The 22,446-nt window shown below is 36.2% G+C and overlaps 2 protein-coding genes across 3 annotated transcripts; one reads left to right on the top strand and one right to left on the bottom strand.

The window, feature by feature from the left end:
* The first annotated feature begins 10,332 nt into the window (after positions 1-10,332).
* On the top strand, positions 10,333-12,872 carry LOC145169248 (two-component response regulator ARR14-like). 2 transcript variants are annotated; one of them, XM_079087813.1, is made up of 5 exons: positions 10,333-10,629; positions 11,105-11,257; positions 11,341-11,733; positions 11,834-11,907; positions 11,982-12,872. In XM_079087813.1, the coding sequence occupies exons 1-5, from the start codon at positions 10,494-10,496 to the stop codon at positions 12,759-12,761; spliced, it is 1,536 nt and encodes a 511-aa protein (XP_078943939.1). In that variant the 5' UTR covers positions 10,333-10,493; the 3' UTR covers positions 12,762-12,872. The 2 variants fall into 2 exon arrangements, with proteins under 2 accessions (XP_078943939.1, XP_078943938.1); XM_079087812.1 differs by having other exon boundaries at positions 11,831-11,907.
* A 27-nt stretch (positions 12,873-12,899) lies between these two features.
* Positions 12,900-15,492, bottom strand: LOC145169249 (TPX2 (targeting protein for Xklp2) protein family). Its single transcript, XM_079087814.1, has 7 exons — positions 15,300-15,492; positions 13,999-14,775; positions 13,854-13,912; positions 13,642-13,741; positions 13,485-13,556; positions 13,296-13,394; positions 12,900-13,223 (listed from the first exon to the last, which is right to left on the bottom strand). Exons 1-7 carry the CDS (start codon positions 15,369-15,371, stop codon positions 13,014-13,016), a joined length of 1,389 nt encoding a protein of 462 aa, XP_078943940.1. The 5' UTR covers positions 15,372-15,492; the 3' UTR covers positions 12,900-13,013.
* Between the last annotated feature and the right edge of the window lie 6,954 nt (positions 15,493-22,446).

The raw sequence follows: 22,446 nt of genomic DNA, 5'->3' as shown, positions 1-22,446 counted from the left end.
AGGCTCGGCCGAGCACTTACATTTTGTCATCACTAAATCATCGAGGGGTCCACAGATATCACTTTTATCCCTTTGAGGATAAAAGGAATGGATAAACTTCGACTCATATGCTTGTACTGACTACTTGTTGAATCATACACAAAGGCACGTTTTATAACATCAAGTTACCAATGCGTTTACGTGCAACCAATATATAACCAACTCATAGTCAACAACTCATATCTCTAGGTTTGAAGAATATAAGATATTATCGTCTCATGATTCACTCGTGATAAAATCCATGAAGTGATTCAAATGAGCGTGGGTCGAATCCAATACTCAGAACTTATGAGCACTCATGAATGTTGTAGCAACCACTGCTATGTCTAATGCACATTAGACAAATCATACAAGCCAGATTCATGACAGTCTTGATTCATATCTACTTCCAACATATGACCGACTGTGGATGGTTTGAATAACTTAGTCATTCGGGAAGAATGACCTAGTTATTCTGGAAGTCAAAACATGCAAAGTGAAACACAAAATAATACTAATCCTATATGGCCCCAACACTTTGAGTGTAAATAAAAACCCTTTTTATCTAAGCACCATATTGATTACTCATTATTCATGTTTCGATTAATCAACTTAATACTTGAATTGAAACAATAGTCATGCCATGCTCCAAGCATGCACATTATGTTCGTCCAAACAATAGCTATGCCATACTCCAAGTATGCACACTATGTTTACATATGGTCCTCTCTTTGTGAAACAGATCGATTGAAAATATTTCAATGATGCTCATTTCACAATCCCAAATCCTTTACAATAAATGCAAGAATACCAAAATTCTTGTCATTTACCGTAATCTTGTTAGATTCTAAACTTATATGCAATGATCCTCTTGTAATGAATATGCACACAAGTCACAAAGACTTGGCAACAGACATTACAAAGTATTCTAATGGAAAGCAATTCCATGGAAACGAAGTCTCAAATTCAAAGTACATTCCTTTGAACATCCTTCTTTGCATTAAGTTCTTTAATCTTACACAGATTCAAAAAAATAACTTCCACCTATGGAAACAATTCCATATTCCCATTTGGACCATCACCTTTTGAACAAGAGTTGCCTCTTTTCAGAATATGTCAATATGATCCTTACTCTATACTTCCAATTGTCCATGAGTAACCAATCTTTGGTAAACCTCAAATTGTCCTCGACAATTGCTTAATCATTTTAGTCATATCCAGTTCTAATCCCTTTTCCCTTCTTAATGCCCTAAGCATTAGGAAAATTTAGAATGGATGAATATTATAGCACATGCAATCGATCCTATATCCTAAGCATATGGGACATGATTCATGCTATAAAACTTTTATTGGTCATATTCTCACAATTCGAACTATGAAGAGGTATGCCGTAATCATAATCGAAATTTTGAGAACGCAACATATACAGAATTTCCTTATGTTGAACCATTCCAACATAACATTCATATATATCCTTGACTAAAGTTGATTAAAATCTCAATCTAAGCTGGTAGAATTGGAATGAAGTATAAAATCCTCTCCCTTAATTATAGGGAAACAACTTTTCAAAGCGAATTGAAACTTTTGTTTTCTATAATTAACATTGCTAACTTGCAACATAATCATCATGCTCCCACTAGCATAATGATTATTATCTTACTAGCATAACACTTATGCTCCCACTAGCTTTGACATGTACTCAGAAATCAGCTGGACTTCTAGAAAAACAATACTTTATTGACTTTCTTACCAAAGTTCAGATTTCTGATACAAGATGCTTTGATAAGACTTTATCAAAATCATACATCTTTCCTTAGATAGCTCACTTGTGTGTCTAAACAATTATGAAGAGGGATGCCGTAATCAAAATGTTTAGACCTTTTGTCATTCTCACAATTGCTATCTACTTAAAATCTACTTAGTGAAAGAGTTTCCTCACCATCATTTTCATGAATCGGAGAGAAACCTTATGACACTTAGATTCTATGGTGTAAGTGTTCCTATCCATGTGAATTTGTCATAACCATAATCACAAGACAAGGTTAGTGGCAAATCCAAACACATATGGACTGAACTTGTTCAATCTTAATTTCTTGCCACCCGGCAGCACAAGGGCCTACCATTGCTTCTAGGTTGATATGCAAACAATTGAGAACTCATAGAACTCACAAGCATAGTCAACTTTTAACTGGAATAGACACAAAAATAAGAATATGTCAACACGATAGGTTACAAACCTCAAGTCGTGGGCTAGTGATTAACAAAACTTCTTGATAAGTTCTTGAAACTATTTCAGGATCTTTTAAACTTCCACTGTCCTCTTGACATATAAGACTCTGTTTGTCAAGAACCATTCCTTGATAAAACAAATATTCAAGAGTTAGTGCAGATTCTTATCAAGTTAAATACTTCTCACAACTGGTCTTAGTTGGTCTTTGTCTTATCCAAAACATCACAACTTACCAATCTCAAATGTACAAGAATAGGAAACATCTTACTCTACATTTGACAAGTGTTAAAAACTTTCAAAATATTATGTCACTCAAGGCTCAATCTTGGAGTATGACTCTAAGATTTTATTTTGGAACGAAGTATGATTTATCCTTTGATTTAACCATTTCCACAATTCACGATTCCTCTCCTTAGCCACCAAATGCACTAAGGTGTCCTTAGAGGATCAATTGTGATATGGTTCCATAATCACTAAGATAATCATAAAACAAGATACACAAGTACTCTCCCATCTCTTCAGATTGGAGAAACTTTTATCTTTCTGCCTTATTTGATTCTTCTTATTCAACCTTTGTGGTGGACCTGACTAGTACACAACCTAATGTATCCGATCCTTTAGTCCTTCGCTTGACTCACATGCGAATGTGAACAAGGAATTAGTCTTAATTTACCAAAGATGAAAAATCTCATTCATCACACAATACAACTTGCATGATTCCAAGTTTCTATCCAACTGAAACTTGGGTGATGAGAATCTTTCCTTATTTGATAAATTATGACACTACCACAAACGAAAGAATCAAATTCATTTTCCAATATTGCTTATCAATGGAAACATATAAACAACAATTTTTCACAAATGCCTTTATAAGGATACTTAAAATAAATAAAAATTTTCTTTTATTTTTAAAACTTGCGGAAAAACTTATCCTTACAATGCAAATTCATATGAAAACTTTGTTGTTATCTATTCCTAAGCAATATCTCATAACTCTTATCCAGTGGCTCAAAATTCTGGTCATCGAACCATGCGATCAGAATCAGCACCCCTTTTTCTTTAAGCTTCATTTGATTCTTCAAAAACATCAAAATGTAATTACATTACATCATGTATTAAGAATCTCCAAAAGAGACTTAATAGAGTTAGATAATGGACTCTACCTGAAGTAGAGTCAAACTTTTGACTTTACCATCCTTATGAGGTTTCAGGTAAACTCGGCAGCTTCGCAACCAATGACCCTTTCCTTTGGCAATGGGCACATATGGACTCTTTGGGAAGTCGATCTTCTAATCAAATTTGCTTTACCAGTGTTCCATATCATTGCTGATTCAGCATCACCAAGCAAATAGATAAGATCATTAAAGGGTCATATCGTGATCTGTCATCAGGTAGTGACTGAAGAACCAAGTCAACAGTCAGCTACCTCGAGATTTCGACACCCGACTCTCCCGGCTTGTCAATATGTGACTTAATCTCCAAGACCTAAGCACATATAGACTTTGTTTGCCAATAGGGATTGAGTGACTTAGAACTTATCAAGTCTTGAAACTTGTGGGATAGGGAGATTTATTGGAAGAGGTGGAGGAAGTGAAGTATGATTTCCAGTCCCACTAGTGCTCAATAAAGGGATTAGTCTTTCACCTTGATTGCCTTTTGGGATATCATCTTCATTAGGAAGCTGGTTCCTAAAGATATGGGAAGACCATAGTTGTCTAAACTAGAAATCTATAAGGGAGAAATTCAAGTTAGTTGATTTAAAGTCCTTAATATAACACCCAATATGAAATATTAAGGCTAGAATCCAACAACCTATTTATAATTGGAAGAGGGATGCCGTAATCCAAATTATAAAATAGTTGAAGGTAGGTAAATGACGATTTACCAATTTCCACCATAAAAAACGAAATATAATTAAGTTTTAATTGGATTTGAAACTCCTAGATCTTTTGAGATACATTGAACTTTCAATGGCATGTTTGAATCTCGATCGTGCCCTCTCAAGTTTGTGACTGGGATGCCGAGGATCACAAACAAGGTGTGAATAACCATGCAAATTGAATTGGTACCCTTAATTTTATCACCTAATCGATGTGCCGGTTAACCACACACGCTCCACCGATCTATAATAAAGTCAAGTTACCCTTTGTCACTCTTACTAGTCCTTATTAGTGTGCCGGTTAACCACACACGCTCCACTAACGACTTGGTAAGGTACAAAGTGTAATTTCATGGGTTAGCACCTATTTCACATTTTCCTAAGTAACTAAGATTGGGAATTTATAAGTGTTTAGTTACTTAGTATTTATCATTATACTTTTAATGAAGGGAGAATTATAGTCCTTTCCTACCCGTTCGGCTAACGACCCTCCACCAGTCAAGGAAGCGGTGGGTGAGAGTGGACACCCATTAAACTGCCATTTTATAGGCAGTAACCTTATACCCCCCTTATAGACCGGCTTCGTGAATGAGGCCTACTAATGGTAAGATTGACTTTATCTTATACATATCTATATAATTAAAATTATAATAATAGTATAAGGGTGTATTTTAAACATTTAAAATACTTGGTGGTTTAATCTATTAATTAAACTATACGCTTAATTTAATTAAACTTAAACCATGTCTTTATGGAATTATTAACTCTTTTAATTAAACACTTTAATTAATTTAATGAAGTCCATAAAGTTTGAATTTTAGCTTTTAAAATTCTAAGGGTTCAATTTGGAATTAAAGTATACATGAAGAGTAACTTTACAAATTCCAAAACTTGAGGGCAAGTTTTGAAACTATTCAAGACTTTTCAGTTTAATGGCTCATTAAAATGAAGACTCTTCATTTTTATGTAACTTCTTATTCTTTAATAACACTTTTAAAGAAGTGACTTTTAAACATCCATAACTTGAGGACAAGTTATGGAGTCATAAAACAATTTAATGAAAAAAACTCTTCATTTTTTGTGTAACCTATGGCACTTTTATGAGTTTTAAGATTCATAAATATGACTTTTCATGTGACTTGAAGACAAGTTCCAAAAACATATTTTATGAACTCCTTTTAGATTAATTTGGATCAAAAACAACTAAAACACAATTTTTTTTCATTAATCTAAACTAACTCATAAATCAAGGAAACATAAAAAACTTTTGGTAATCCATAATTTGAGGACAAGTTATGGACTCCTTACAATTTCATTGAGATCAAGAATTATAATAACAAACAATTTGCACATAATTCCTATGATCTACCAAAACTCATAAGCATGAACATTCACAATCAACAATTTTCAAGAATTACATAAACATATATAAACTTGAAACTTTGATTATAGCATTGAAATTGGTTTAACATAATCATTACCACATTAAAAACAGGTTTTATAAGACCAAAACAGTCAAAGGTAATGATTCTAGACCAATTCCAGCACCAAAACTCGAAGATATGCTGTTTGGGGGTCCAACTCGTCGAGTGCACGAACCAACTCGGCGAGTTGGATGCATTTTGTCTTGGACTCGTCGAGTCCTCTGTTCAGACAGCACAAAACTTCGATTTTTAAGCAGTTTGCATCAAGTATAAGTGAAAACAAGCCTAGGCTCTGATACCACTGTTGGGTTTGAGCATTCTAACACTCCTATAGTGTACATGCAACCCTAAATACCTTGGATCTATGTTTTCTCTATTATACATGCAAATATCAATTTCCAAGGTATTTATCCTAACTAGCATATTATGAAGTACAAGTAATATAAAAACTAGTAGAAATATATACCTCTTTGTTGGTGCTTGATTCCATGGAGCTCAAGAGCCTAGTACCCCAAATGTGACACCTCAAATGGTTTACACAACATCATATGCACTTGGAATAACTTAGAGAGAAAGTAGAACACTTCATGAAATCGGTTTGCCCTCTTCATGCATACATGGTGGCCGATTTTTGCACAAATAAGATGCTTATATAGTTGTTACAATTAGGGTAAACCCTAATTGTCATGGCTTTCCATTTCCTTGGATCCATGGGTTCAAATACACCATGAAGCATCTTAATGGGTTTTAGCCCAACTTGATAATCCATGGAGCATTAGCCCACTATATAAGTATGGATGATTTACACAATCAACCCATATATTTAATTAGTCTTCTTTTGATCACTTAATTAATTCTAGATTAATTCTTGATCAATACTAATTAAATAATCTTATTAATATATTAGAACTTATAATATATTAATAAACCTTAAGTGTTATTTCTCTCATTTTAGTCTATCCAAATGCATGATGCCATGCAACCCAAATGGACCATGCCGGGTCGGGTCAAGTATATACCAATTATAGTTATGGACTTGGACACTAATCCAACACTTAGAACGTCCTTACACTCTAGAGAAACTTGTGATACCATTTTGAGCTTTAAAGAGTGCATTTGTGGCCTTCTAGTGTTCATTCCAAGAAGAAGAGGTGGTCAAGCAAGCTTGGAACAAGTTGGTGCTTCAAGAACCTGCATTTTAGTCATCTTGCAAAGCTATTGGAGGTAAAAAGCTTGGATATTTCTTCTTTAATCTTTAGATCTAGCTAGGGTTTTCATATTTGTCCCTTTTGGTTGATTTTGGACCTCCATTGGTGAGTTAAGCAACTCCAAAGGATGGAAATGACAGATCTGAGGTCCGTTAGTCCTTTTTCAACATAAATATGGAGTCTTGATGGGTATTTTGACCTCATGCATGGGCTAAGAGCTTTGAAAATGTCTTAATGAGGGTTTTGGGAGCATTTGAGACATGCAAAGGCATAAAGTTGCCAACTTTATGCCTTAGGTCGTCTTAATAGGGTTGGATCTGACTTCTGGACGTAAAAGAATCAAGTATTAAGCACTTAATGGAAAAAGTGCTTAATCGGTTAGTACGCTGGGCGTACCCCAGTGTACGCTGCGCGTAAGTCCTAGAACCCCAGTACGCTGCGCGTACCAGGATGGTACGCTAAGCGTACGCACCACAGTTGGGCCGAATCCGTTTTGGGCCTTGAGCTATTTGGGCCTCATTTGATTATTGGGCATGGGGGTATTCTGAGAATTATGAGTCATATCATCTATTATGGGCCATGGACATATTGATTGGGCCTTATTGGGTCAAGAGGCCAGTTAGGGATTTTGGACTTGGACTTTGGGCCCATCAGCAAGGGATGGATAATTGGGCCTTTGGGAAGGGTTTGGAATTTGGGTTTCCTTTGGCTAGTTAAAGTCCTAACATTGTTTAAAATTATTATTCAACGCGGGAGGTTACAGACTGTTGGGAGAACAGCTTTGTATTCGGCAGACTGAGGTGAGTCTCCTCACCATACCAATGGGTCTAAGGCACCAAGACCGGCCCATTTTATGATGTGTAGTATTCTAGCTGAGGTTATGTTATGTGACATGATAATTGATATGAACTAGGAAATATGCTTTGATATATGTGATATGTTGTATGGAAGACCATGGGAGAGCCCATGACACTCGGATGTAAGAACATGTGGAGAGCCCATGGCTTTCCTATCAAAGACCATGGGAGAGCCCATGGCACTTAGGTGTAAGACCATGCGGAGAGCCCATGACATCCTGGAGTAAGACCTTGGGGACGAGCCCACAACATCCTTATTAGTTGTATGCATGACTTATGTGGTGTATGTAGCCTTAGGGCTAACATGATATGTGATAATTGGATTGTATGTGTGGTATGCTCTGGGGAAGTCACTAAGCATTCGTTTACAGTTTGTGGAATTGTTTCAGGTACATCTGAGCCCAAGGGCAAGGGCAAGGCGTGATGGCGCGGCGTGCACTCTATCTCACTTTTACTGATATGTTTTTGGGGACATTATGATGAATTAAATAAGTTGTAATGAATACTGATTTGAAAACTGTTGTGCTGGGATTTCATGGATTATGCAAGTGTGTTTTATTAATTAAAAACGAAAATTTCTTTGAAAATTTTGGGTCGTTACAACCGTCTTCTTCAATAAGATGATACTTCTCGGAGACTTTGACCAACGATCCGCAGAAACAATAGAATGAAAAACAGGCATAGAGAATCGCGACATTTTTTTCGTAAGAAAAACACAACAACAATGGCAAGAAGAAGCAAATGGAAGGAGAAAGGGGCAATAAACTATCAGATGGGTATTAATAAAGGCAAAAGGGTAGGAATGCATCTTCCGGACAAACTAGTAACTGTCTGCATGGTTACGCGAGCACACAAGCGTGTGTAGCTTACGATAAATTGTTCACTACCTAAGGTTAATGATATTTAAATCCCAGTTATCAAAACCTGCTATGAACCAACCTTTAACAATTGGATTAGATGCTTAATGGTGTATAATGTTAGCTCATACATAAAGGCCAAGTATGCACCTGGTAGAGCAACATCCTAAATTAAATAATATTTGAGAAAGTACTCATGCGATATCCTGGGAAACATGAATAAAGCTCCAATATTTTATTAAATGATACTACCCTTATAACCACAAGACAACAACATCATCTGTGTAACAACAACAACAAAGAGTCCTTCATCCATATAAAGTTACATTCGTGCAAACCGGTAAAAATCATCAACACTCTCAAATTCTTTACATATGCAATATCCATCTCCGATATTTAACTTAGGCATCAGAGACTAATAGTGGGGTTTCACCCTCGGTAGTGCTTCCTGGCTTAGTGTCTATCTATTTTGCAGTGTAACTTCCTTCATAAGCCCCATTGGAGAAGACCACCCACATACCAACAACCCTCCGGGAAGTGACATAGCATCATATAGTTTCATATCATTTCTTTTTAACTTTAGTGTGTGGTTGATTCATCTTGACTTTCTTATCAAATATTAGGTTATATACAATGATGTTAACATTTTCAATGAATTGTTAAATTTAATTTAAAGAAATCTTATGGTTATTGTTTTTAATAGAAATTTGGAAAAAGATAGAAGTTGAAGGTGCGAATGGCCATTAGGCTTAGTGTGGGATAACATGACTCAACACTCACTTTATTTAAGCATTAGAAACCTACTCTACTTACTTTTAAACCCAACTTTAACCATGATTGGCACTCATCCTCATTAGTTTACTATATATTCCAAAATTTTGTAATTTGTAAGGTCGATATAAAATATTGTTTGAAAAATACTCACGTTTCTGATAACATGATTATGAAGAAATAAGTATGATGGTCCCATAAATTAAGACGGTGCTGTTTCATCTAATAAGCTCAATAGAGAGGCGACATGTAAGGCATAAAGATTCATTGTTTACATTAATTATTCTTCCAATAACATCAATATTAAATTATTCAATTACATTTAGATGGAAACAAAACAAACAAGTTCTATTTGGTAATCTTTTATGGATTGCAAAACTAATTCTTTCAAAAATATGTCCATAAATCTTGGGGTCATAAAACTACATTGAATGACACGTTGGGCTCTATTCTGGTGCTAAGAAACCAAAAGTATCCAACCAAAAATAATATAAACGTATGTTGATTATCCATACATGGTTTCGACTTTGTATATGGGGAAGGTTTATGCATATGGGATATGAGTGTCTTGAGATAAGTAGCGTCAAACTGTGGGTAACATCGAACACTTGTTTCCCTCAAAAACTTAAGATGAGTAGATGATATATATGTTGATAGTTATACCTCCAAAAATGACTGCACCACATTGATGTCCTACAACATGTTCGTTAACATGTGAACGAAAACAAAGGGATAGTAAGTAAAGTGAACCGTAAGACATAGACCTGAGTTAAGTTCCTAATACATCCATACAAATATCATAACCTGCAAATAATGCAAACAAGGAAAAAATAAGTCACTGTGAACAGATAAACATGAAGATGAATAAATCATAATACAATCATATTAAAGGGTATCAACAATAAAGATGATAAAAAGAAACGCAGAAAGTGAATAGGGAATACACCGTACAAACTTGAGGGTGTTGGTGGTGATGTTTTTTAATGTATAGGGTCCAATAAAATAAATCATAAACTTGAGTGGTCTAATTAGAATATTCGCTACTTTAAACACCGGGGACCGTTGGTTACTACAAGCTTACTGCCGGCGCCAAATATTCGTCTTCTTCCCTCTCTTAAAAACTCCTGCAAACATCAGTCGATTTCCGAACTCTCAAACTCCATCCACCTCTTCATCAGAGCTCTACTTCTTCACTCCCGGCTGTTCGCCTGAGTATTTTTGTGTTTATTTGACTAATCTGTCTTCTCTGATGGCAGAGGGAATAAATGGATTTTCATCGCCAAGAGCGGACGTTTTTCCGGCAGGACTTCGTGTCCTTGTCGTCGATGATGATCCTACTTGGTTGAAAATTCTAGAGAAGATGCTCAAGAAGTGCTCTTATGAAGGTCTGTTTGTATTTCATCAGCAATTGTTTTTTTTTTTTTTTTGGTTCAATATGATTCGTTTTCGTTCATGTATACATTTGTTCGACTGAATTTGCATGAGGGTTTGTTTTTTATGTACATAACATTACAAATCATCTAAATCAAGCAGAAATACCAGTTTTACTGATTCATACCTGTCATCAAAGTTAAGCTTTGGGTGAATATCGATATCAGGTAAGCTCTGAGATTTGGGGTGTTACTAGAGAAGGCCATGAATGAGTTTAGCTTTTTTCAAGCAAGATCATTTTTTCAGTTGTGAAGTAGGAAGCCTTGGGCATATACAAAATCACCCCCTGTTACATAGTTTGATTGTTCTTTATGAGGTCTATACTTTATACAGAGAGCCTGGTTAATTCATGATCCAAGTAGAAGACATTGTTAAACAATGGCATGGAGAAGATGATTGATTGATTGATTGTTGTTGTTGTTGTTTCAGTTACTACATGTGGACTAGCAATAGAGGCTCTGGATCTGCTTCGTGAAAGAAAAGATGGGTTTGACATTGTAATTAGTGATGTCAACATGCCTGACATGGATGGTTTCAAGCTTTTGGAGCATGTTGGACTTGAAATGGAGCTTCCTGTCATTAGTCAGTCTCTTTCTTCCCCAATATATTTATATCCCAGTTTTATATGCATATATTAAAAACCAGAACTGATTATTTCTATGCAGTGATGTCTGTTGATGGGGAAACAAGCAGAGTGATGAGAGGTGTCCAACATGGTGCTTGTGATTATCTTCTGAAGCCAATTCGAATGAAGGAACTAAGAAACATATGGCAACATGTTTACAGAAAGAAGATACATGAGGTGAGAGATAGTGAAAGCCATGAATGCCTTGAAGAGATTCTGATGATGAGAAATGTATCGGAACAATCTGATGATGGCTACTTGCTTTCTGGGGGTGGTGACATAACACCAGGTAAGAAAAGAAAAGACGCTGAACATAACAATTACAATGACAAAGACTTCATTGACCATTCTTCAATCAAGAAAGCAAGAGTTGTATGGACAGTTGACCTTCATCAGAAGTTTGTCAAAGCTGTCAATCATATCGGTTTTGAAAGTGAGTCATCAATCATCATAGCACATACTTTTCTTGAATTCACTTCTCATACTTCTTCTGATCATTTGATATAAAAACGTTTGTTTTTTCATGACAGAAGTGGGTCCCAAGAAAATACTTGACCTAATGAACGTGCCATGGTTAACAAGAGAGAATGTTGCAAGCCACTTGCAGGTATTTCTTTAACTCTGGGCTATCGGTTTAAGATCTTATCCAGTTCTCTCATAAAGTTTCTTAAAATAGTGCAGAAATATCGTCTCTACTTAACTAGGTTACAAAAAGATGATCTTAAAAGTACAGATTCTATAAAGATGCAACAAAATGAAGGCGTCCAGAATACCAATTCCAGAATCCATGAAGTTGATCTCAAAACCACCACCACCACCACTTCATTGCAGACAATAGAATCCAAGAAAGTATTAACCGGTTATGCAGCCAAGGGTCATCACAACAAGGCCAGCAGTTCAAACATTGGGATCGGAATCGGAAACAACCACTCCTTCCGGTCAACTCAGTACCCGACATTTAACTCAGTGTTGCCAACTCAGTACTCTTGGGATGGAGGTTTCACAGAAATTCAGTTCAAACAAGAACACAGCAACCAACACTTTGAGGTGGAAAATGGGTTGGGACTACTATTGCCTACTACTACTGTACTCCAACAACACAACCAAGAAAGAGGCAAACGAGTAGTAGCGAATTCAAGCAGTGGAATCAAGTCATCTTTTGGCTCCTCCTCCTCCTACATTAACATTATGCCAACTTTCCAACCTCCAGATCCATGGAGCCTGAAAGATGATCAACAAACTTCCATTAATAATCTTGATTTATCTTCTATTCTGCTTCAAGGTCAACAACTTTCCTCCTCAACAAATCTTGATATACAACAAAAGAAAGGAGTAGCCGAGTATAACGATCCAGAGTTCCCTCCAAGCTTATATGATGCACTAAGATTCGACTATGAATATGAATACCCTCCTGACTCATTGGAATATCCAGTAATAGATCAAGGCCTATTCATAGTTTGACATCATCTCATTCTCATCTCATTTAAAAAAAATGATATATATGGATCCTCTTTGGCAAGAATTTGAGGCGTCCTACAATGGACAAAAACAAGAGGCTATTTTGTTTGGGTACATACATTTTTCCTTTGCAACAACACATTAGATAGAAACTTGTTTTAATAGAATAATAATAACAATACACTTTATAACTTGCATACAAAAAATTATTACAGCATCTTAAATGATGTTGAAAGAAGCAATCAACAACAACTTTCAACATTGTTTCTTTGACATAAAGACTGATGATGATGAATCATTCTTCTTCTTGGTTGTCAAAAAAGCCATTGAACTACTTAGTTTTTTTTTATTTATTTCTATATAATTCTTTGGCTTTGAAGGAGATTGACAACAAGTGTCCTTATGTACTAATCTTGGAGTCGGCTTCCTTCCAAGCTTTGGTGAGCAAGGTTGCATTTGTGGAACCTGCATGATTTTTAAAATATGGTTTTTTACTGATTAAATAATAAGTTTTTACTTTATTGATAATTTGATTACCTTCTGAATGCTACTACTTCTTATCACTTTTGTTTCATTTGCAAATGTTTTTGCTTCCAAAGCAGTGCTCCTTCGCAACTTTTTATTGTCATTCGTAGTCTGTACAAGAATATGGATGGAATCTTTATCATAACCAAAAGGTTATATCAGACATTTCACAAACTATGTATCGAGTAGAATGTAGCAAACCTTCAGTTTAGGTTGAAGATGAATCTTTTCTGTCTCCTTCTTGTTGCCCTTTTCTTCTAGCTTCTGAAAGAACTGTAGTGAGAGAAGCAAGAAAACATCAACAAACATAACAAGAAAAAAACATCAAGAACCTAAATTTGGTTATCTTTATCTTTACCTCTTTACGTTTTGCTGCACGTTCTTCACTTCTGAAGCTAAATGATGAAGGCACAGTAGAAGAAGAAGAAGAAGAAGATTTTGGTTTCTTTGTACATACACTAGAATGGAAGACACAATATTTTTTAGAGACATTATTAGGGTATATATCATTTACAGGGATAAAAAATTAAAAATCCAAGAACCTCATTGGTTTTGTTCCATAAAAATTACCTTTTGTTTTCTGGTGGTGGGAGGACCTGAGAAGCTTTCCTTACCCCGTTGATAGACACCTGGGAATCAAAACAGATGATTCAAATGTGATAATAATAATTAAAAATAAATAATGAAAATTCAAGAAAAGAAAGCTGAAGGTTACCTTTAGGTTTAAAGGTTGCTTAATAAGTCTATCTTTAGGTTTACTTATAGTTTTTAAGATCCTATTTTTAATTCCAGCAGGGGGAAAGTTCATTGACATATGCAGAGATTGTAAAACTGATCTCTTTTTCTCTGTTACATCATTTGCAGCCTTTTTGGGACGAATTGGAGGAGTTGGTGTTTTTCTAGAAGTTTCCTTCTTACTCAAAGAAATTTCAGAACCTTTTTTTATCTTATTTTTATGTTTCTCTAATGAAATATTTTCGCTTGATACTTTCCCTTGTTCCACTTCCACCTGGCAGCGGCTACTTGCCATGTCATCCTCAACATTTCCAAATTGTTCTAGAACTAGGTTAGTACTAGGTGAGCAAACATCTTTACATGATGCTATTTCTATATCTTGTTCATGGATATGTTGTGAGAAAGCTGGAATAGTAGTAGTAAGAGTAATTGGTTTTGATGACTCGTTTTCTTGTGGTTCATCAATGGGTGAAAGGGTATCGGATCTTGTAGGAGAAATGTTGGTTTGAGGGGAGTGATTAGGAGGTTTGTTTTCTTTTTGAGGTGATTTTGTTTTTGTGGCTTTTTTGGATGCGATTTTCTTGTAATGTGCTTCAAAGAAAGCTTTCTTTTCAGCAACAGCACCGGGTCGGGAGTGTTTTTGAACATCTTCTAGGGTTCGATTGTGAGAAAACGAAGACCATTTTTCCCAATCTAATGGTTCAGTCATGAATCGACCAAATGAAATTGATGTGGTTAGGGCTCGTAGAGGGTCACCCTGTGGCACATAAAAAGAACCATATAAACCCTAGAAACACGTTATATAATTACGGTTTTCTTTAAAACCCAAGGAAACAGATTAAAGTTGGGGTTTTGAACAAGAAACAGATTAAAGTCTTGACAAAAACCAAGTAATTTCAAGAAAACAAGAAACAAACTAGTGGTGGAACTTCAATTTTGGTGACAACAACACAAAATCAAAACCCTAATCGCGTACATATCAAAATGAAAAGCCCTGGAAGTAAAAATCATACAAACTCTAGAAAGCAGAAACAGATTAAAGTTGGGGTTTTGAACAAGCTGACAAAGCGTATACATACATAATCGTGACAACAATGAAGAGTTTTGAAAAAAAAAAAAACGAGATGAATGTTATTGCTAAAACTTCAATAATTAAAATCGAATTTGGATTCAATTGGAGAGCATATAAAAATTGAAAAACAGTGCAATTGGAGAGCATATAAACCCTAGCAACAGATTAGAAATTAGGGTTCTTTATATCATATTCTTGAACTAACTAACCTCTTTGTATTCGCAAGAAGCGAAGAGAGGTTGTGAAACTGAACGCATCAAGCAAGGAGCTGCTTCACCCATTTCCACAGATGTAGAGAGAGAAAGTAAACCCTAGTAAAAGAAAAAGAAAGAAAGAAAAAACCTTGTTTCTGTGTTTGTAAATCTTGGGTCTAATTAATCCTTGAAATTTGAAGCTTTAAATGGATTGGTTTTTATATTCTGGTTAAGAACACTGTGATATGAAGCTGATGGACATTTCCCCAACGTCTAGTTTTAATTTTCTGGGTTATTTTTCGGCTTAATTTAAATGTGGGCCCCACACCTAACACAACGCCCAACGGCTATATCTCTGTCGCACATCATAGAATGTGAAAATTTTTACTCTTGTTTTTAACTTTTTTTAATGTACATCATATAAGTTTTGCTATGCATTGATGATCTATATTAATTTAACCTTTTATTAAGGAAAAATATATATTTATGTCATGTATTTCAATAATTTCCTTTTTTGTAAATTTGTTAGTAATTCAAATTAATCCAATCAATTTATTAAAAAATATTTCCATTTATAATTAACTTTTATTATTATTATTCAAAAGATTAGAAAAAGTGTATACATTTTATAAGCTATGATTTTATTATATTTTTATTTTATGATCATCCAAAAATATAAAAATATGTGTTTTTCTTTGCTAATTGAAACATAATTTTTTATTTATAAATTTTGGTTGAAATGGAGGCACAATGAAGTTTTTCGTATGGTTTAAAAATGTCCTTAAAGTAAATTTTGTATCTCAGACCTCATTAAAGTGGAAAACTACCTGTCATTTACATCCTTTTGGAAGAAGCAAAGCGATCACTCGGTAATTTACTGTGACGTGGACTTTTGACCTCATATTTCTTCAATTAAATGACAGTTAACAATAACACATCGTCTTTTGTTTTAAAATAACTGTTCGAAAAACCTCCCATTGCATAATCATTTCTACAAATCGTTTTCCAAAATCGTTGAAGAGCATTAGAGTAGAAGAATCTAAGGTTTTCTCCCCCAACTCGAGTAAGTTATCTTTCATCTTAGGGAGTAAGTTATCTTTCATCTTAGGTTCTTTTGAAGTAAGATTATTGGTAGAGGTGAAGTGCATGGCTAACGAAAACCCTGATCCTATTTATTTGAAAGTGCGTTTGCATTATAATGGTGTTTTCACAAGACACCCACATAGATATATTGGAGGTGATATGTTCATGTTTATGGATCATGATTTTGTTGAAATGCATCTTGAGGTGTGTTTCACCTTTCAAGAAAGGTTTACCGGAGAACCTTTTGAGAAACTTTACTACTTAGCACGTAATGAAAGTTTGGAAAATGGTCTTAGGGTAATAGCTAACGAGTTTGACTATGTTATTTTTATGGATGCAACTTATCAAGCCACAAAATGCCAATATACCTATATTTAGATCATACTTGGGATGGATTTGAGGACTGGTTGGACGAAGAAAGTGATGAAAGTGGTTCAGTGATCCAAGGGGATGACAAAGAACCTTCACTCCCGATCCTGAATGTAACATCCCAAAAATCATGACCACAAATTTCATTTTTAAATCATTAAATAAACCATAGTTACTAGAAATCATTTATCAAAACAAGAACCATAATATCTCGAAACATCAAAATCAGTATATTCATATCAAAACTCATGTCAAATATATATATCAGAGTAATCATCCCAGGCTAAACATAATGGTGTATTGTCACAACTAGCAAATTTAGGGTTGAGATGGTAATCTTGGTACAAAAATTTCCTCTATGTAACCTTATTTCACTAACTATTGAAGTCCAAAACAACAATGTCATATGAACACATATGAATCAAGTAGTAATAACCTCATGCAAGCCCAAAACTTAATCCAATAGCTAACCCCAATCAATTTTGGACCTTGACCCAAGAATTCTCAGCTCAAACATTGTATGGGTAATTTGGGAGTACTTACTTGAGCTCGGCTGATTGCATGCACCACACCCTTTTCTCTTTTTAAAATTCTTTTCAAAATTCTTTTTATAAAAATGATTTTCAATTGAAAATTTTCATACCAAGTCCTCAGTTTGAGTCTATACATACCCAAAAATGTGCCCGAATCCTTCAAACCAAAGCTCTGATACCAACTTGAAACATCCCAAAAATACGGTCCAAAATTTTCGTTTTAATTTATAAATGAAACCATAGTAATCCAAATCATCTCATAAAAACATAAGTGATAATATCTCAAAAAATCATATCAAAACGCTGTATCAAAATCACATGTCCAAATATCAGAGTAAATCATCCCAGGCTGAACGCTGTGGTGTGTACCATGCAGTGATCCCGAGCTCTTCCCCTTACTAGCGGAAGTACCTGAAACCAAAACTGAAACAGTAAGCACGAAGCTTAGTGAGTCTCCCCAAACTACCACATACCATACACATAATCACATAATAACATACATTGGGCCTTGCCCACTACATCGGGCCCCGCCCGGCGTCGAACCGAAGTCCGACATCAGGCTCCGCCCGGCATCGGACCGAAGTCCGGTATACATATAAACATATCAACAAAGCATATAACATAAACATAAACATATAAACATTCCTCGGGCTTGCACCGACATCGGACCGAAATCCGGTAACATATAACATAACATATAAGCTCAACATTCCTCGGGCTTGCCCCGACATCAGACCGTAGCCCGAAACATATAAACAAACACATGCAAGAATCACGAAGACATCAAGCATACAAACATTCCTCGGGCTTTCCCCGGTATCGGACCGAAGTCCGGAAACATATAACCTACATCGGGCTAACCCCGGCATCAGACCAAAGTACGGCATATGCTAACATACATAAACGGGCCGACATTGGTGCCTTCGACCCGTTCCTACTGGAGGAAAACTCACCTCAAATGTCGAGTGAAGTAGCTGAACGTCTCTGCTCCTGCAACCGGCTCTACTCACGCCCTATACAAAACAACCCCTTAGATACCATTCCTTACATCAAGACCCCTTCACGGGTCAACCTTGGTCAAAGTCCATGTCAAAGTCAAAGTCAACGCTCAGTAAAAGTAAAAGTCAACAATCCAAGTTGACTCAACTCGTTGAGTCATCCTCCTGACTCGCCGAGTTCCCTTGCTACTCGCAGTGGTGATAAAACGAGTCAACTCGTCGAGTCCCTTCATAGACTTGTCGTGTTCTACCACCTTGTATAGAATCGGGACAAATCGACACAACTCGACGAGTTCCTCTATGGACTCGACGAGTTCCTCAGTCTGTTTGGGCCATCTTAATGGATTAAGCCCCTACTCTTCAGATCTAAGCTTCATGCTTCTCATATACACTGAAAATGTCCTTTTAAGGCTAAAGTTTCCAACTTTACCCATTAATACCTTTGCTTCATGGGTTTAGCTCAAACCCTAACTCTTTAGGACCTAAATCTTGGTCCACAAGCCATCCATACTCCAAGCTAAAGCATACAAATAGAGATCTAGGCCCTAATCACTACATGAACACGTAAAGCTTCCACCTTTCACTCCATGTGTGACCTTCTGGAGCTTAAAAGGCCAAAATGACATCTTATGGCTTGCATGGGGCTTCAATGGCCATAAAGTTTGCACCTTTATGCCATGAAAGCCCTCCATGATTCCAGATTTGAAGGTATACTCACTTGGGACGTCCATATCCCAAAGATCAAGCTTCTTGGACCAAAAACCCAATAAAGTGATAAAAAAGAGATCTAAGAAGCTACTAAGCAAGTTTGCGACTTGATTACCAGAAAATGATGAGGATGAAATGGAGTCTCTGGATCTACTAACTTCCTCTTGAATCCCCAATTCAGCTTCTCCTTCCTTCACAAGCTTCAAAACACACCAAGTTTCACAAATGCATTAGGGTTTCTGAATCTAGGGTTTGGGACTTGGAGGCTGGAAATGAGGCCAACAAGTGGGGATTAAGATGCTTAAATAGGATGCAAAACCCTGAAAGTAGGGTTTCATTATGGCAGCCCTACTCGTCGAGTTGAGGCTCTCAACTCGTCGAGTATGTTACTTAAAATCCTGTGTCTCTTCTGATTTCTACTCGATGAGTTTGGGGCTCCTAACCCGTCGAGTTGCTCTACAAAAATGAATAAATTATAATTAAATGCGTACCAGGAGCCAGACGTTACAATAAATTTCGCCATTTCTGATTAGTTCTTGCAATAATCGCTAAGATCGACAACATTTGGTTCTGATACCAATTGTGAAGCCCAAACAAAATGACGAGTGCGGAATAAGAATAACAATCACAAATCAATTACCATAAAGTTGCAAGTAATCTGTAAAGCTTTTGTATGTTATTGATTTAGAAATTGAACATACAAAGAAACGTTTTTGAGGAAAAGCTTACCTAACAAGCTAAGCTATAGGCAATATATATGGGATAAAATAAAACATGTGTTGAGTAACAAAACCCACCACAAAGACTAAAAAGTCTTCAATAATATCTCCAATACTCAACAGATAAGGACCAACCATGCAAGTTTTAGAAGCCACAAGAACCAAGTTTGTCCAAAAAAAATTAGCAATGACTGAAGTTATGACATTTGGTAAACCACATGAACCATTTATGTAATTTTATTTAATAATAATAATAATACATGGAAAATGATTCTTATCACCCGATGAGGTTTTTGGCTAAGTAGAAAGTTGTCTCCCCTAACATCTGCTTTAATTCAAAACTTTGGCAATGCATTTTTATTGATTTAACTGTATTCGACGGAAAACCAATGAATTTGAAAAAAAATAAATTTATAAATTTCCATCGGTATTCACTGACAGATTACCGACGACATATAATTCCCGTCACTAAATTAGAGTTCCATACTCCGTCATAGTTATGTCGGTTTTTTCTAAAGGAAATTTTTTGTCAGCGATTTCCGTTGAAAAGACGTGCTTTTCTAGTTGTAACATCCCAAAATTTAAGACAAAAAATTTCATTTTAAATTGAGTAATTATAAAACCAATAGTCTAAAAACATTCATAGTGTCATCCAATGTCAAAACCAATTTGCCAATAATCAAAACATGTCATAATATAACAACATCAGAGTATAACTCCCAAAGATCTCATGTGCGGAAATCATGGTGTGATGCGTTGCAATCATGCCGGCTCCTTTCCTTTCGAAGAAGAAGTACCTGAAACCAAAACTGAAAACCGTAAGCACAAAGCTTAGTGAGTTCCCCCATCATACTACATATTCACATACTGCCAGACATATCTGGGTACCCGACCTACCCTGTCAAGCATATCTGGGTGCTCGACCTACCCTGTCAGGCATATCTGGGTGTCCGACCTACACTGTCAGGCATATCTGGGTGCCCGACCTACCCTCCGGTATATTTCAACCGGTTACGGGGTCTATTTCACCCCTACCACTACGATATAATAACATAGCATTTGCGTAATGTCAGGCATATCTGGGTGCCCGACCTACCCTCGGGTATATTCTAACCGGTTACGAGGTCTATTTCACCCCTACCCTTACCACATAATAACATAGCAATAAACACCTAAATCATAACAGATAGTGGCATACCATACAATTATCACAAAAAAAAATCATCTATACTATAAATAACTACTAGTGGGTCGACATTGGTGCCTTCGACCCACTCATACAAGAAGGTAACTCACCTCGAATACTGGAAGTAGCTGAAAATCCTCGGCTCCGAGTGTCAACCGAACTCAAGCTCCTAAACATAAAAGATTTCCTTAATTACCCTTTCATACTCATAATCCTTTACGGGTCGATTTGGTCAAAGTCAAAGTCAAAGTCAACGCGCCGAGTTGACTCAACCCGTCGAGTTTGCCCTTCAACTCGCCGAGTTCTCAAGAATCATAAAATCATGGAATTGCGATCCAACTCGTCGAGTTTTCCTCCAACTCGTCGAGTTCCTCCTTGACTTACAGAATCGCGATATCCCGAGTCGACTCGTCGAGTTTCTCTTACAACTCGTCGAGTCATTCTTTTTCCAACAGAGTTGGGACACTTCCAATCAACTCGTCGAGTTCCCTTAAGATCTCGTCGAGTTCTTCAGTCTGTCATCCTTCTTAATGCATTAAGTCCCTATTCCTCAAACCAAGGCCCTATCTTCTGGATCCAAGCTGGAAATACGTCTAGGAGGGTAAAGTTTTCAACTTTACCCATTAAGAACCTCTTCACAAGGCATAAACTCAAACCCTAACCCAAAGGGCTTAGATCCAACTTCAAAAGCCATTAAAACTTCAAGATAGGCCATGAGGCCATAGATCTGGACATTAGGGACAATTTGGTCATGTAAAGCTCCCATCTTTACTCGCATGCATGGCCTACTAGGGCTTAGAAGGCCAAAAAGATGGTCTAGAAGTTGCATGGGACTTCCATGGCCATAAAGTTGGCACTTTTATGCCATTAAGTCCCCTCAAGACCCTAGATCTGAAGGGTTTGCCCAGGTGGGACATCCAAATCCCAACCATCAATATCTTTGGACCACAACATGAAGCAAAACATCCTAAAACTAGATCTAAGCATGCCATAAACAAGGTTGGAGCTTTATACCTCAGATGAACCAGAAATGAAGCTCTACTTCTGGATCTATTCTCCTCCCACACGTTCTTGCTCCTCCTTCAAACTTCTCCTTCTTCAAACTCACCAAGAAAGCCCAAGATTAGCTCACAGTCACCAAAAATGGCTTAGGGTTTCGAGATTAGGGTTTTGGGACTTGGAGGCTGGAAATGAGGCCAACATTAAAGGTTTAAGGTGTTTAAATAAGGTGCAAATTAAATACATACCAGGGATCATGCGTTACACTAGTAGTATAGTTATATTTTGCCTAAAACGGAAATTCACCGCCTAGTATATTATAATTGAGTGCAAAGAAAGCTTTGACATGTCACAATAGCAAATGAGATATTTTGTCTTATTGCTAATAAAGAAAATATGTGGGAGGGAGATAAATTGTGTTGGGCTAAATTCATGAAAGTAAATATCTTAAAATTTGATTGCCAAATTCATGAAAGTAAAAATTCTTAAAATTTGATTTTGTTCCTAACAAATTTTGTTTTCTATGATTTTCTCTCACTTTTGTTTTGTAACATAATTAATATTGAA

The sequence above is a fragment of the Lactuca virosa genome, chromosome 4, assembly GCF_052849685.1.
Source record: "Lactuca virosa cultivar CGN04683 chromosome 4, Lactuca_virosa_CGN04683_v6, whole genome shotgun sequence".
NCBI classification, from domain to species: domain Eukaryota; kingdom Viridiplantae; phylum Streptophyta; class Magnoliopsida; order Asterales; family Asteraceae; genus Lactuca; species Lactuca virosa.
Note: the sequence above shows the minus strand (reverse complement) of the source record. Positions and strands in the feature narration are given on the sequence as shown.

Excerpts from the sequence above, each read along its gene's own strand:
- LOC145169248 (XM_079087812.1), top strand. The coding sequence starts at position 10,494 with ATGGCAGAGGGAATAAATGGATTTTCATCGCCAAGAGCGGACGTTTTT. Across the intron at positions 10,630-11,104 it reads CAAGAAGTGCTCTTATGAAG|TTACTACATGTGGACTAGCA; the intron begins GTCTGTTTGTAT and ends TTGTTGTTTCAG. Across the intron at positions 11,734-11,830 it reads CAATCATATCGGTTTTGAAA|AAGTGGGTCCCAAGAAAATA; the intron begins GTGAGTCATCAA and ends TTTTCATGACAG.
- LOC145169249 (XM_079087814.1), bottom strand. The coding sequence starts at position 15,371 with ATGGGTGAAGCAGCTCCTTGCTTGATGCGTTCAGTTTCACAACCTCTC. Across the intron at positions 13,913-13,998 it reads AGCAACCTTTAAACCTAAAG|GTGTCTATCAACGGGGTAAG; the intron begins GTAACCTTCAGC and ends TTTGATTCCCAG. Across the intron at positions 13,224-13,295 it reads GAAGTAGTAGCATTCAGAAG|GTTCCACAAATGCAACCTTG; the intron begins GTAATCAAATTA and ends AAAATCATGCAG.